The sequence below is a fragment of the Lepidothrix coronata genome, unplaced genomic scaffold (genome assembly GCF_001604755.1).
Source record: "Lepidothrix coronata isolate B3197 unplaced genomic scaffold, Lepidothrix_coronata-1.0 Scaffold49, whole genome shotgun sequence".
Lineage (NCBI taxonomy): Eukaryota > Metazoa > Chordata > Aves > Passeriformes > Pipridae > Lepidothrix > Lepidothrix coronata.
This window is the reverse complement of record NW_016690229.1, coordinates 4,994,364-5,009,599: the sequence shown is the minus strand read 5'-3', so window position 1 is coordinate 5,009,599 and position 15,236 is coordinate 4,994,364. Positions and strand designations below refer to the sequence as shown.

The 15,236-nt window shown below is 44.4% G+C and overlaps 1 protein-coding gene across 1 annotated transcript in view; it reads right to left on the bottom strand.

Moving 5' to 3' along the window:
- The window catches only part of NTSR1 (neurotensin receptor 1 (high affinity)), a 53,612-nt gene that overhangs the window by 12,432 nt on the left and 25,944 nt on the right, over positions 1–15,236 (bottom strand). Inside the window, exon 2 of the mRNA XM_017815188.1 lies at positions 2,782–2,983. Coding sequence (XP_017670677.1) covers positions 2,782–2,983 — 202 coding nt within the window. The remainder of the gene's footprint in view (positions 1–2,781; positions 2,984–15,236) is intronic.

Below are 15,236 nucleotides of genomic sequence, written 5' to 3'. Positions count from 1 at the left end.
GGTATTGCAATAAGATGGTCTTTAAGGTCCCTTCCAACCCAAACCATTCTGTGATTCTATGATTGCTCTGTTGGGTGTGTGTGCATGTGAGTGTTTAAGAATTATTTAAAATTTTACCATATGATTGGCATATCAGGCTATGCAAACAGAGAATATTCAACTTTCTGTAAAGCATCACACAGCTCTGAGATACTCAGCATCCCAAGACTGTAATACAGCCAAGGAATAATAATACAAATTGGAGGTGGTTTATAGCTGGAGAAATGGAAGGAATTGGACGGAGGAAGGAAAGTGTGAAATCTCTTGGTGTGAGGTATTTTTAACAGCAGAACTGGCTGCCCTGTTATCTTCATAAAAGAGCTGGGAAGCTGCCAGTGCCTGCAACTCACTGAATTTGGATCCTCACACCTGGTGAACATTGACAGCAGAGAGGGAATTACAATCAGGAATCACATACTTACTGAATTAATGAGGTGGCTTCCAGGCAACAGGGCTGACACATGACCACTCTCATCCTCACCCTGATCCTGATCACCCTCATTATTTTATAGATGATTAAAGTCAGAAAGAGCCAAGAAAATACAGAAATGCTACCAAAGAGGAGGAAAATGATGCTGTGGATGTTTCGAATGAAGCTGTTAGCCTGATCACCTTCAGCTCCTGTTTCAGTGCAAACAAATACCTACTCTCAGTATGTTTGGAGCAAGGAAGTTTTTTTCTGCTCTGATCTCATCCAACAGCTCTGCACACCATGAGCTGCAAAAATTTCTTTTTTAAGCACTAGTTTTACAAGTTTGGAAACATTTCACCATTAATCCAAAGTCAGCCTCTTTGTTCTTCAGGCCAAAGTTCACTTTTGGAAACGGAAAATACTTTGACCCCCGTGAAGCTCTGATTTCGTGCCAACAGTTTTAATAGTGGGGACAAGTGTCATTTTTCTTTTCCCATCCTCTTCCATAAATGAGCCTAGACCCTGTACATGGCTTTGGCTGCCATGGATGCCCGAATAAATCATGAGCATCCTTGTGTATTTTTTGCTACTTCTCTGACAGCTCACAAGCCTGGGTTATTAAAAAAAAAAAAGTCGTGAGGAAGGGATGACAAAACTAAATGTGAATCAAGCACCTCCAGTAATCAAGTGCATCTGAAAAATGAGATGCAGCAGCATTTCACTCACATTTGGATAAAAAAAGCCTTTCTGCAGAGTGGAATGAATCACAGACAAAACTGAGCAAGGGTTTTTTCATCTGCTGGATCTTCCTCAGCACAGAAAAGCAACAAGCAGCCACCCTCTCATTGTCTTCCTAGCAGGGAGGGGAGCTCAATCCTGCTGCCAGGCTGGTCCTGCAGAGATGCAAAGATGCATGGAATATCTGGGCATCACTGCCTGGGGGCCCCAGGGTGCACCCTTTTGCACCATTTCAGGCTTCTCACTTTTGCCACCTGTTCTCAGCTTTTGCAGTACACAACAAAATCAAAAATTTGTCTGAAGAAGAAGAAGAGGAAAAAGAAAATTACAGTCATTGATCAGAAAGAGAAGAGCTGTTTTTCAGTGCCTTGGAGGAGACGTGGACCTGTGGGCAAGGGATGCACTTCCACCACTGCCAAGCAATGCCAGGTGTAAGTTTAGGCTTCCCTCTTATTATTCATGAAGAGCTCTCTCTTCTTGATGATCAAAGAGTATACAATGCTAAAAGGAGAGAGAGGTGTGAGGTGTTGTAGCAAAGTGAGAAAAGGCAGCTTCTCACTTAATGGCAGCAGGCAGAAGTGTTAAGAAACAGAAAAGGATAGCATGGAGTTGAGTCCTTGCAGGCTCTGAGCCAAAGCAAGGCTCCCTCCTCAACCCCCTGTGGATAACAGTTCACTGGGGTGCAGAGACAGTAAATAAACACAGTTCAACAAGATAATTATGGGGAATTTAATAATCCCTTTTCTCAGTAGGTGTTTCCCAGTGCAGTGTTTGGAGCTGAGATGCATGTGGTGGCTCATCTATGGTATGGGCATAAAGCGCTGTATGGGCTGCATCCCTTGTGAAAAACTGCTGGAAAAATCTCATGAAGGTTCTTGTAGCCTTCTCTAGGGATTTCTCTCCTTGTTGGAAATATGGCCCTGGGCAAAGCACTTCAGCTACCAAGATGCCTCACCCCTGGAAGTGTTCAAGGCCAGGTTAGATGGGGCTCTGAGCAATCTGGTCTAGTGGAAGGTGTCCCTGCCCATGGCAGGTGGTTTGGAACTAAGTGATTTTTATGATCCCTTCCAAACCAAACCATTCTAAACACTAGCCAGAAAGCTTTCTGCTAACAAACTCTCACCATATAATGTTTAAAACCAGTACAGACATACTTTGTTAGCTATTTTGGGTACTACTTTAGAACAGCTTTTGCTTTATCATCTATAAGTTTAAGCTACCAGATTCTTTGGTCTTTTCCTCAGCTTATTTAGTCGAGCTGTCTAGTATTTTGCAAAACAGCTCAATTCCTGAGTGCAGAATCTTTTATTTAAGCTCTGCCTGAACCAAAGCTCTGCAGAAAAACAACAGGAGTGATTACATGCAAGGCTTAAGTTGCTATTGACCAGATCATTAAAATGCTGGTTTTGCTTTTTCAGAGAGTCTCTGCACGCAAACAGGTCTGTTCTTTACCTTTGAGTATCAACAAGAGAAGGCAAAAGAAAGGGACGTTTTGAGTGAAAGCATTCACCGATTTCAGCTTGTTCCTGTTCGATTCACATTCACTCAGACCCCCCTGGCCCAGCCCCACGCCCAAAGGAGCCCGTACTTACGCAGGACCCTCACGCCGTGTTTCAAGGCCTGCACGCGGCTGGGCTCCATGGACATGCTGAGCATCGTCTGCTGCCCGCCGATGGTGCACACCTGGTTCTCCTGGGCCGCCTGCTTGAACATGACAATGAGCTGGTTGGCGATGATGGTGTTGAGCACGGAGATGACGACCATGGGGAACACGAAGGAGATGAAGGTGTTGACCTGCAGGGGAGAGACGCGGCACTGTCAGGGGATGAGAAGGATCGGCGGGACAGGAGGTAGTATCAGTTCCTGGCCTGGATCAGGAACAGTGTGGCCAGCGGGACCAGGGAAGTGATTCTTCCCCTGTACTCAGTGCAGGTGAGGCCACACCTTGAGTGCCATGTCCGGTTCTGGGGCCCTCAGTTCAGGAAGGACATTGAGGTGCTGGAGCAGGTCCAGAGAAGAGCAACAAGGCTGGTGAAAGGACTCGAGTACAAGTCCTATGAGGAGAGGCTGAGGGAGCTGGGGTTGTTTAGCCTGGAGAAGAGGAGGCTCAGGGGAGACTTCATCACTCTCTACAACTCCCTGGCAGGAGGGTGTAGCCAGGTGAGGGTCAGCCTCTTCTCCCAGGAACCAGCAGTAGAACAAGAGGGCACGATCTTAAGCTCTGCCAGGGCAAGTTTAGGTTGGATATCAGGAAGAAATTATTTACAAAGAGAGTAATCAGACATTGGAATGGGCTGCTCAGGGAGGTGATGAATTCACCAGCCCTGGAGGTGTTTCAAGTAAGACTGGATGTGGCATCAGTGCCATGGTCTGGGAACCACAGCGGGGCTGGATCAAGGGTTGGACTTGATGATCTCGGAGGTCTTTTCCAACCCAGCTGATTCTGTGATTCTATGGTTCTAGTGTTTTAATTTCTCAAAGCAATGGAGGAACAGCCTGCAGTGGAAATCTTTCCCTTCCTCTTACTCAGCTGGTTTTGGCTTTTGAAGGTTTATTGTGCAGAGGGAAAACTCAAACATCACTGACGCATGCTCTTTCATGTGGGTCAACACTCGAAAAAGGCAAATTCATTCACATCCAAATACATTCTCTTCCCTTTTCAGCGCAGTTCATTGCCTGAAATGTCTCAACTGAAACATGCCATTGATCTTCCCATCTCACAAACAGCAGGATGCTGCTTAGCTTTCATCATGCGTAGCATGACTTCTAAATAACAGTGTGTTATCGTCTTTTTTGCTGCATTATGAGCACTCCTTGTGATCTTCTTAACTTTAATTTTTTTTGTGTTCTGTCCTTTCCTTGTAGATTTAATGACAGCATTTTGTTATCTCGTAACTAAGTTATCCAATAAACCTTGTTCCTTAGAGGATTAAAATTGATCAGAATAAACAAGTGGAAGTTGTAATGTTTTTAGTACAAATTATTTGATTACTACGGTTTTGATAAAATTAAATGGAGGATCAAATTAAACAGTGATTGAATCAAGTAGAAGTCACTGTTCATGTCAAATGCAGGAAAGCTTTGTGAGGGCCTTTTGGGCTGTCTAGAAACCTCAATGGAACTGGGCTTGACAAATGGTAGCCCAGGGAAATACAGGCACGTGTAGGATTTGCCTACCCATCTGTGGCAAAGCTGCCATGGTGGGATGGTGAGCTGCTCTGCTGACCCCAGGGGCTCATCCTCTCTGCTGTACAGCTCAGAAGGAGACTTAACACATCACTCAGATGAGTGTGGGACAAATCAAAAGCCCTTTAAATATTTGAAATTTCAAAATATTGGCGAGAATAAAACTGTGTTGCAAATTGCTGTCAAAGCAATTGTATTAAAAGTGATAAAACGACAGAAAGATAAAACTACCAAACTCAAGAGGGAATTTGCCTGGTGGTAGGGCTCCAGAGCATTCTGACTTCTTCCCCAAGCCACTTATCTTGCACCTCAGTGATCTAAACCACAGAAGCAACCCTGCACTGCAATCCAACACCATGAACCCTCCTCAGACTGCAAAACCTCATCTACAGACTAGTGCTCCATCTGCTTGGATGGAGACAACCCCTCTCCACCCACCCACCCCTGCTGGCCCATCTCCAGAGTGGACAAGATTTGCTGTACACCCAGTGTCTAGTGCAGATTTGTGCTCTCTTTGCTCTGGAGGGATTCAGAAATGCCAGAGGTGAACAGAAACAATCCACCCACAGCCCCAAGATGCTACAGGGGATCTGTGAAAGAAAGAAGAAGCACATAAGCATATGGGAGCAGGTGCACTGGCAATCAGAAGCATTTCAGTTTCTCTGTCCATAAATTTGAAGATGCCACTCCTCTTTAGGTGGAGACAGGCTGTGTTGTTGTTGCCAAAGTTTTCTTTAGATGGATGAAGTGTCCCTACAGCTTTGTGCTTTGGATCTCAACGTGTTAAGCAAAAGTACCAGCTGGGTTTTGTCTCTGGCAACCCACATGGTGAGAACATCTTCTCTCCTCTAATAATAGAGCTCCTCTGGACTGAGTGAATTCCTAGATACACCCCACTATTACAAGCTGTTAATGACCTCTTTTGTTAAATATAAAGCAGTTTTCTAAGCTTCCAAAAGGTCTCACAGCCTCCTTCTTATAAAGAAGAGTTATCTTTTGGAGTCCTGCCTACAGGCTGAGACAGATCATTAAGCAGTAAGGACCAACTTCTCAGCTGGTACAAAATAAGAGAGTAATTTGTGTTTGTGAAGAACCTTCTTGGTTAACTTAACCTTCATGATGCAGCTGGGATGAGCTGGTGCACACAGGGGTAAAATAACTTGCTCAGACTTACCAGGTCAGACTAAGAAATGAGCCCTGCAGTTCTCACTCTTATTTCTGTGGCTTCAGCTGCCAAATGCCTTTCTTTCTCACTGCTGAGCAATGTTTGCACATCAGCAAAATGCAGCACTTAACTCTGTAAATGCTTCACTTTGTTACCCGAGATTCAGAGTTTATTGGTTTTCATTCAAAAAACTTTGCCCTAGCTGTAAATTAGTCTTGCTTAATATAATTTTACAGAACTCAGAAAGTCTTTCCTGAGCTTTCTTAAAAGCCTTGATTCATTCCATAATTGCACTGAGAAGTCTTTAAGGAGCTTGGGAAGTTGTCTAGAATAGCATTGACTTTCCCTCTTATGAATTGTTACAGTAAAAGTGTGAATATTGCATACTTTCTATCAAAGACTATATTTAAAGATTTTTACCCTGTCTTGATTTGTACCAAAACTCTCATATAGTTAAAAAAAAAAAAAATCAATATTTTCCCCAGTAGCAAAATGCTTTAATTTGTTGAAAGAATTATTTACAAACACAAACTCCTGAGGGCCATAAAGACTAGAAAAGCCAATTCTGCTCCTGCAAACCCCTTGTATTTCATGTTTTTCTGCTGAGCTGCTTGCTGGGCTGCATGAGCCCAGACCCCAGCACACTGTGCACATCAATGCAGCAACACTTCATTTTAGGTGACTTTGCACACTGCTGGAGCTGGTGCCTCAAACAACTCTTCAAAGTCAGTGGAAAATTTCCCACTTACTCAAGGGGAACTGGTCTGGGATCTCAGGACTACATTTGCAAAAGCTCGGGAGCAGGAAGACTTGTGGGGGTGTTTAATGGGATTTTTTACAGTGTCTCCTAACATCAGTGGACTAAGGTGGCCACAGCTGTCAGTGAACACCCATGAGAGCCTTTGGGTCCTTATGTATGTTTACAGATCACTTTGGCCCCAGGAAGGAGGATTTAGCCAGTGTGCAGGCTCATGTTTGACCTGAAAGTCTCAGGCTTTAGGTTGGCTTGCCATGGAAAGGACAGTCTGTGTGATGCTGGATCTACACTGATTCTTTGTTCAGGGTTGTTTGGATGCACAGGCAGAGGGGTCTGGCCTCATCTTTGCCATATCCAAGCACAGTTCAGTCTGATTCTGCTCCCCCTCAAAACTGATGTGTTTGCATCAGTGTGAACCCACCAGTCCCATGGTCTCTGCCCAGCAGAATGAGCTCAGTGCAGAAGCCCAAAGCTGTGCATGTGAAGGCTTAGCACTGGCTGCTCTCTAGTCTAAAAAAAAAACCCCAACACCACAAACCCCATGACTGAGTGCTAAATCCTCATTAAAAAAAAAAAAAAAGAAGAAGAAAATCCAATACTACAATGTTTGCCACTGGCAGGACAGAATGAAACACTAACCCACTTCCATGCTGCTGTCACTCCTGTAATCAGTGCAATCCTAAATGCCGTTCAAGCACCAGTCTGGCAGCATCTGTGGGATGGGATTAGTCCTCAGGACCAAATTGTGTTTTGTCTCGTACAGAACAGCAACCTTCCCTTCCAGCACTGCCTGAGCAGTGAGAGCCAGAGACCTGAATCATTTTTCTCTAGCTGCCCCATCTTAGTGGCCGTGGGGGTCCTGCCCTACCCAGGCACAGAGCCTTCCTGGCTCTCTAATGATGCACTATTAGTGCCAGCTTTCTCTTAGCCCTCTATTGCCAAAGGTGATTTTAAAACGAAATATGAATCAATAAAATTATGCAGGGTTTTGCAGGACACAGGAGAGAGAGCAGAGCTGGGCATGGGGCTTCATAAGCTTGTGGGAAATGGAAATTTATGGAAATTAAGTCAAACTCCTGGAAGGGAAAAAAATGCAGCTATCAGCCTCATAGTCAACAAAAATCAGACATTGCATGAGACTAGAGAATTCAGCACGATGTGAGTTTTCATCTTCCATTCAAATGGCAACGTGGGAGAAACATGGGGGAAGGGACCAGAAAAACCAAGGGACCCAAAACCAGAACTCAGTTCTCAGGTTTGCGACTCTTCCTAAATCTTATGTACAGAAAACTGCTCCCCTGGCTCTGCCAAGCTTCTTGCTGACGTGATTCACTTTAGTCAAGTTGTCCCTCAAATTATTTGACTGTGTGGTTTCCCTGGGTTACCACTGAAAGCAGCCATCAGCTCACTCCAACCGTGATGGAGACGGTGAGCACAGAACTTCTCACAGGGACTCCCCAGAGGGCTTCAACAAGTCCAGTAAATCAGAAGTTTAGTGGAGATTTATTCTTTTGTGCTCCAGGCTGACTTTTGGAGAAACACAGACTCAAAGACCACTTTGGAAGAAGAGGTTTTTCCATCCCTCCTACAAGCCCAGACTTTTGTCTTAGATACATCTGAAGAGGAGGAGGGGAAAATTTACAAATATTACACCTGTTACAGGCATTTATGGACAACCTTTGCTCCCAGCAAAACTCCATCACCTGAGCCACCTACAGTTGACTGTTCCCATGGTCCATCAGCACATGGTTTTGGAGAGGCTGATGAGTGAGGCCCTGAAGCACTTAAGTGGTTAAAAGTAAAAAGTCAGGCTAAAGGCTCTTCTGGAGACAGAGTAGCAAATTCAGCACTGGAATTATTTGTGATAAAAACAGCCAAGAAAGAGAACTACTCATGATAATTTAATTGAAAAAGTTTTGATGAGAAAATGTTCCATTACCGAGATTCATAAAAGATTTTTGAACATGTGTCTTGTGTTTTCCCTCGTGCTTTTTTTCTAAATAAGTAAATTAAATCCCCCAGAGCCAGTCACAGCAGCAGCACAGTTCCCATGGAGCAGCAGCCTGGATGCCCTGCCAGGAGGAGCAAGGCCTCTGGAGTGGACATCAGGGGCAACTAAGATTTAGGGATAATTTTAATCCTGGGTTTTGTAGCAGAGATCAGAGTTGTTCCCTTGTTGCCTGATAAATGAGGTGACAGCAGAGCTGAATCCTTGGTCACTGTCACTGCAACCTCTCTGGAGACAAGGCCCCTTCTAGTAGTGAGCTGGGATGCTCAGAGCAATTTTTTCTCCCTTCCTCTTCAGGGTTGTGGGAAGGACAATTAAAATGGAGAGAAGTGTGGATGATGGAGAGCTGGTAAAACCTCACCTGGTCTGACTAAGCTTCTCTCATACTTCATTTCCCTGCAACACACCTGGGGAATGTTGTGAGTTGGTTGCAGCCTTTCCATGTTCTGCTGGGGAGGATTCTCAGTGCAGATGCTCTTGGAGAAATGCCTGGGGAAGTGGCTGAGAAACCCCAAAGGAGAAGAAAACTATCTCAGGAGGAGGTGTGTCCTTGCTGGTTTCCTGGAAGTGATGACGGACATGACTGAGGGTGCAGCGCAATGTTTGATTCGTGGTTTTGAGCAAATCTATTAAACCACAGAGCTGCATTTTAACAATCTACCACATTCTGTTTCACCTCATTTCCAATGGAAATGGAAAGTAAATTATCCCCCCCCCCAACTGGGGAGGCAGTATTGTTAGCATATGTCAATCAGGAAAGCACATTCTGCTACAACAACATTTGGCTGCCAAAAAATCTTATTTGACTAAATGTACTTTACAAAATTACTGGTTATCGCACTCAGTAGCCAGAATTAGCATTTTTTTAACCACCCAGTGGATAATTTCAATTGTTAATAAGCACAGTACTGCATTCCAGGATACGGCAATCTGCGGAAGACAAAGCAGGAAAGGGGAAGGTGGATTGTGTTGGGATGCCAAAGGGGGCATTTGGCAAAGGCACTCGCGTTTGACGTCCACAGGGTGTGTCTGACGAAAAATCCAAAGGCTTTTTTTCCCCCCCACTACATAAATTACCATCTAATTAAACCCTATTTTTGCATAGCTCTCCAGATTTCTGTGTCAAGTGTCTCGTGGTTATCAGGTAAATACCATTCCTTAGATCCAATGGGGCAGGAGAGGTTTGTGTTTGTGAGTGATGGAAGAAAATAACCATTGATTTTGGAGCCAGTAACTGTTACAGGGAAAAATGTGGAAGCTGGAAAACTGCAGCCTACAAGGGAATTCAGCTCTTCTGGAATTTTTTGAGGGGACCTGTACTGCAGGGTATCAGTGCCAATCTTTAGCTTGATTAAGTGCATCCTGGTATGGGAGCACAGATCCTGGATAAATAGGAACAGGGCCAAGTGCCAAAGCCTGTGTGTGGATCTGGAGCTCTAACAGTGTGTTTGAACAGGAGCTTGACCTTTCCTCGTTGCCAGTTTTAACTCAGGCAGGTTTGCCTGTCACGTTTTATTTCTGGTGGCTGCAATCTCCAACAGCCCTGACAGTGTGATACGGTGTGACACAGCTGTCACCCTTGGAGAGAGGCTGGTGACGTGGATGGGTGGCACTAGATGCCCTCACTTGGCAGTTGCATGAGGTGTGGTTGAATCCTACAATCCAGCAGGATGCCCTCACAGCACCAGACAGTGTGACACAAACCCCACTGCCCTGACACACAGAAGGACTGTCCTCAGCTGGGTGAAGTGACCTTCCCATTGCCTCGTAATCAGGGGCAGTATGCAAATATCTGTGTAGATCCAGGTGATAGGATATTATATCCCGTTATTAGCTCAGTGGATAATCAAAGACAGGATACCAAAACCCAACAAATATTTTTCTCTTTAAAGCACCCTGAGAAATGGCTGCAAACCCCCCTGGATGTTATCTCACGGTACACCCTGTACCTCTTCTATCCAGCTAGAGGTGAGTACACATTCCATACATCTTCTCCAAGGGAACAGAATGTGGTCGTGTGAATTGCTCTAATCTCATCCCAAAGGCCTCCCCTGTTCAACTCCAGGAGCTGTGGGTGCTCAGAGAGACTGAGGAGCACCTTCCCTCTGCCTCAGGGAGACCTTTTCAAAAGCGTTGAATATCAAAGCCAGACATTTCAAAGAAAGGTTACGATGATGTGAGATGTTGTTGTCAGTCACAGAGGTCACACAGCCGAAGTGTGTGATCAGCTATGAATCACGGAGGCAAAGCTTGAAGCCAGGGCACGGCTGTGTGGGGGCAGGGGGATGGATGGCAGTCACAAGCGGCTCAACCTCAGGGAGCTGGGGCAGTGATGTGTGTGTGAGCCTGATCTAAACATCAGCACGAGCAGGACACCAAATGGGTGTCATTCAGGGGGGGGAAAAACCCAAAGAAAAGCCTGGAATACAGGTGCATCCTGCCCAATCCATCACTGATTAAATAACTCAGTAGGTTTTCCTGACCTCAGCCACAGGAGCTGGAATCAGCCAAATCTCTGTATTTCAGACCTCTGCAGGAGTCCCATTTTTATTCTGACTTTGGATGGGGTCTGGGAATGGGGGACTGCAGGTACCACTGCTTAGGTGAAGAAAGAGAGCAGACAAGCGTGAAGATAAATTATCAGATGGAGCTGATGGATGATCCCAAGTCACTGGACTAGTTCGTGTCCCCATGATGCTGCTGCCCTGCAGCCATTAATGTCAATGAGACTGGAGCTCAATTAATTGCATGGCAAGGACATGTGAGCATCTGTTACTGACACATCCATTTGCTGGCCTTACTTACTATGGGAAAACCCCTTAAAAGACAACACAGAGGATAATGCAAAAGACTTGTACTTGAGCTCTGGCTGCTTGATGCTCTGAAGGTGTTTCTGGTTTTGTATTGGTGGATATTTATATCAGAAGAAAATGCATGTTACTACAAGGCTCAGGGTGACAGCATGCACTGTTTGCAGTCTGTGCTGTACTTGGAGATCTACAAGGTGCAAGTACCTGCAACCTCGTGGAAAGCAGGACTCGCTCAGTACAAAGTGGAAATGGGCAGTGCAGTGGTCCTCTCCTCTCTCTGTGCTGGCTGGATGCCTCTGGATCTGTCTCCAGCTGGATAACACCAGCCATGAACTCTTCCAAAGAGCTTAATTTAGCTCTAGCATTGAGATCAGAATGAGGATCTGCTTAAACTCTGTTTCCATTAGCATTTTGTGCCTGCTGCATTCCTGGCTTCTCTCTTTAGATCCATGGTCACCACACAGAGAATAACCAGGCAGTGTGGATTAGGGTATTAAGAGTAACCAACGTGTAACATTTTCAAGCCTGTGTGTGGTCCCACGCTGATGAGCTATAATGGAAATGCAGAGCAGCTAATGATCTCGAGAAGTTGAGTTAATCACATACTCCACAGGAGTTAGTCAGATACAGAACAGATGGAAATAAATTGCACACAGACAAAAAAAAATCCATCATATCTATGGCAAAAAACATTCCACCAGCTTTCCCATTCATAAACTTCCCTCTTTGGAGAAAACATTTGTACATAAAAAACAACATCTGATGCAGAATAACTCAAATGGGCGTCTTGCTCATGATGGGTTGGCAAAGATGTCAGAGCACTGAATAATGGTGTTGTTCCTGAGTTTGACTGGATACCTGAAGGATCATTCCTGCTTTCCTGATATTTGGCCAGCAATCTCAAACCTGAATAGTTCTGCTGATTCCAGACCCCAAAGAGAAAGAAAAGCTGTGAAATTCAGGAATCCTGGAAAAAACAGGCTGAAGAATGGGCAAATGAGAAGGTTTTAAGATTGACCTCTGTGCACTGGAAATGCCATGTATATCATGGATATTCAGCTGTTTCACTTGATAAAACTGAAGGATAAATGTTTATTTAGAAAAATGAAAGAGTAAACCAGTAACCAAAAGAACCCAATCCCAAACAAAAAAAAAAAACAAAACAAAAACAAAACAATGCAAATTCTCTCTAGGATTATGTTTGACGAAGATGATGATTTTGGGTCTTGTACATCTCTCTTCAGCTGATCTAGGGCCTCCTGCCACCGATTTAAGAAGGATAAGTGGAATATACAACTGAAGGATTTTGGCACAGATTGGTTCCCACCTTCCTGTACCTGGTGAAGGACGATGGAAAAAGTGACAGAGCAACAGTGATGACCCTCCATCTTGTCATCATTAATCTGAAAGCTGCAAATCTTCCCCCTTTCCTCCTTCAGGAAATCTTCCTTCTTCATTTCCTGTGATTGGTACAGTGAGCTACAAGGTAAATTAATTTAATTTACCCAATTTTGTTTGCAAAAAAGAATAAAGTCAATTTGTATGCTGTCAGTTCGCTGGCCTCTGCCTTTCTCCTCAGATCTAGTTATCCATTGCACTATTTAGGGCAATATTTTTGGTTGAACAAAAACTCAGTGAATAATGTTCTTGATTTTTCCTTTGAACACGCAGATCTTTCTCACCATTTCCCTCTCACCCTCCCCAGCAGCTATATTCTACAGGAGGGGAAATAATACTTCAGCTTCAAATGACAGGTTGGAAATAAGCTTTACATAATTTACCAGTGCAGTTGGACTTCAGTTCTCACTATCTGCTGGTATTTTGGTTCCTACTTGTTTTCGCCAAAGGGATATTGCCCATCTCCTATCACAATATATTTGGGGTTCTCCAGTTCTGCTGCTTGTCAGCCCTCTAAATAATTTAATAAATGTTCATACAGTGCCTAATGGCCCTGACATCTGAGTAATCCTAATCCAGATTTTGCAGTTATTTTCTGTCTGTCCTCTTCTGTTTCTCCTTTCCCACCAAGAGTTGCACAAGCCATGGGAGCTCACGTGGTGGACATTCATCCAAAGAAAATGTCTCCATGGCTCAGGGCTTCCCATGGTGCCTTCTGTTGAGTGTATGTTGAGTGTAATGATGTCCTTGTCCACCCAGAAAATCATCCTCTTTGCTGTGCTGTTGGGCACAACTCCAAGTGCTCAGCACATCTGACGCTCCTGCTCCTGCTGTGTGGGTTTTGCAGCCTGGGGTGGGTGTGGGAGGGGAAGCCCCCACAGCCTTAAGGAGAGCACAGAACAGCACATGTGTCTGAGGGCTGTATCACCACATAAACAAATAACAGCAGCTGATTTTGTGACCTAATATGCAGATCCTTGGTTCTCTAACATGTCCTTTTTGATCCAGAATTCTTTGGTTCCTGCTGGGGATAGTTGTTGTCATGAATGAGACTGTTATAGGTGGATTCACTCACAGACAACACTAAAAAAAAAAAAAATCAAACCATGGTGACTGTCAGTTATCCCCCAGCTTTTCTTGTTCTGGCAATACTGAGTCATTTTGCCCCTGGTAATCAAAATGGAAGGCTTTTGCCTACATAGATATGAAATCACTCACTTTCAGGAGCCTAATTAAAACAGTCTGTTTCATGAGTAAAATAAAGCCAAAGACACAAGCATGGGAGTAAAATAAGCAAAGATTTATGACTGTGAAGAGCAGTAAACAGTTAAATCAAGCGGTGCTTGTGTTCTTCCTTCCCACACTCTCTTGGTAGGTGGATCATGACAGAGGAAAATGTGGGGCTGTTTGGCTGACGTGGTGCCTGTCAGACTCCGGTTTTCCACATGGACTGTGGCAACACAGTGTCTGAGCACCAGCATGGAGGAGTTGGGTTCTGAGCTCCCCTTTTGCTGCTGGTGTCTGAGCCAGGTCCCATCCTGGGGCCAGAGGGTGGGTGGGCAAAGCTGCAGTGCCCCCACCCTCTGGCTTTTTGTGGGGGAAAAATGGGGATGCAACCAGCAGCTGGGTGACAGGCGAGCACACACTCCTCAGAGCGAGAGCTCAGGGTAATTAATAAACCAGCTCCATCTCCAGGATGATACTGAAGATTTAAGAGAGAGACTTTGTTATAAACCAGCCAGCAACTGCAGCCTTCAGCCTGATGCATGAGGCACACGCTGCACAAGGATTCAAAGGAGAGTTAATTTAAAAAAAAAACAAAAAACAAACAAATGGAAAGAACAAATCATTCTGCTATTGAAAAACACACTGGCCCCAATTCTGGTTTTGCATTTCTGCCAGGTGAGGTGGAGGTAGAAGAAGGTAATAGATGTCTGAAAGACAAGTAACATAATGACAAAAAAAAAAAAAAGAAATCTGTTGAAATACATCTCAGTATCAAATTTTCTGAAGCTTTTTGTAATATTTTGCATATGCTGAAAAGTATCATTAATATAGCTGGTAAAATAACAGCTTGTCTACTTAAAGTAATTAGTAGTTGACAATTGGGTTGAATTTTAAATCCATGAGGAGCTTTGGTTAGCACTAATAAATGTTGATTAAGGTAGCAATTAAAATCTAACAATCTCTCTGGGGGTCTGAACTTTAAAGCTGAAGTGTGGAACATTCCTCAGTTTACAGAGAAAATGCTACAGTTCTTCCCCAAGTTGCTTTATTAAGCTGTTGCAGTGTGGATTTTCTGTCTTTTTCCTTTCTTCTGGGTTGTTTGTTTTTTTTTTTCTTTCCAGTTTATACAAATTAATTGCAGTCTAAAATAGTGCCCCACAGCCAAGGCAGCAACCAGCACCTCTCCTACTCGCAGCCGAGCGACACAAAGGCTTTGGCACAGTGGTGACATTTCGCAGTGTGAGGTTTTAGCTTTCTCTCGGGTAAGTTAATGCTGTAGGACCCTCTTGACATCCCTATTTCCATAGCAGTCTGTCCCAGGAGGCAGTACCTGTCCCTCTCCTCATCAGGCTTTGAAGTGGGCTGGAGAGATCTGCATCTCTCCTTCAAGATGTTCTGCTTTGGAAATGTAGCTGACCTCTCGAACACAGGCGATGTCAAGTAGCGCCGAGTGTGGGCTCATCTCTCCTGATCCTCTCCCCTACTGCTCTGAGAGA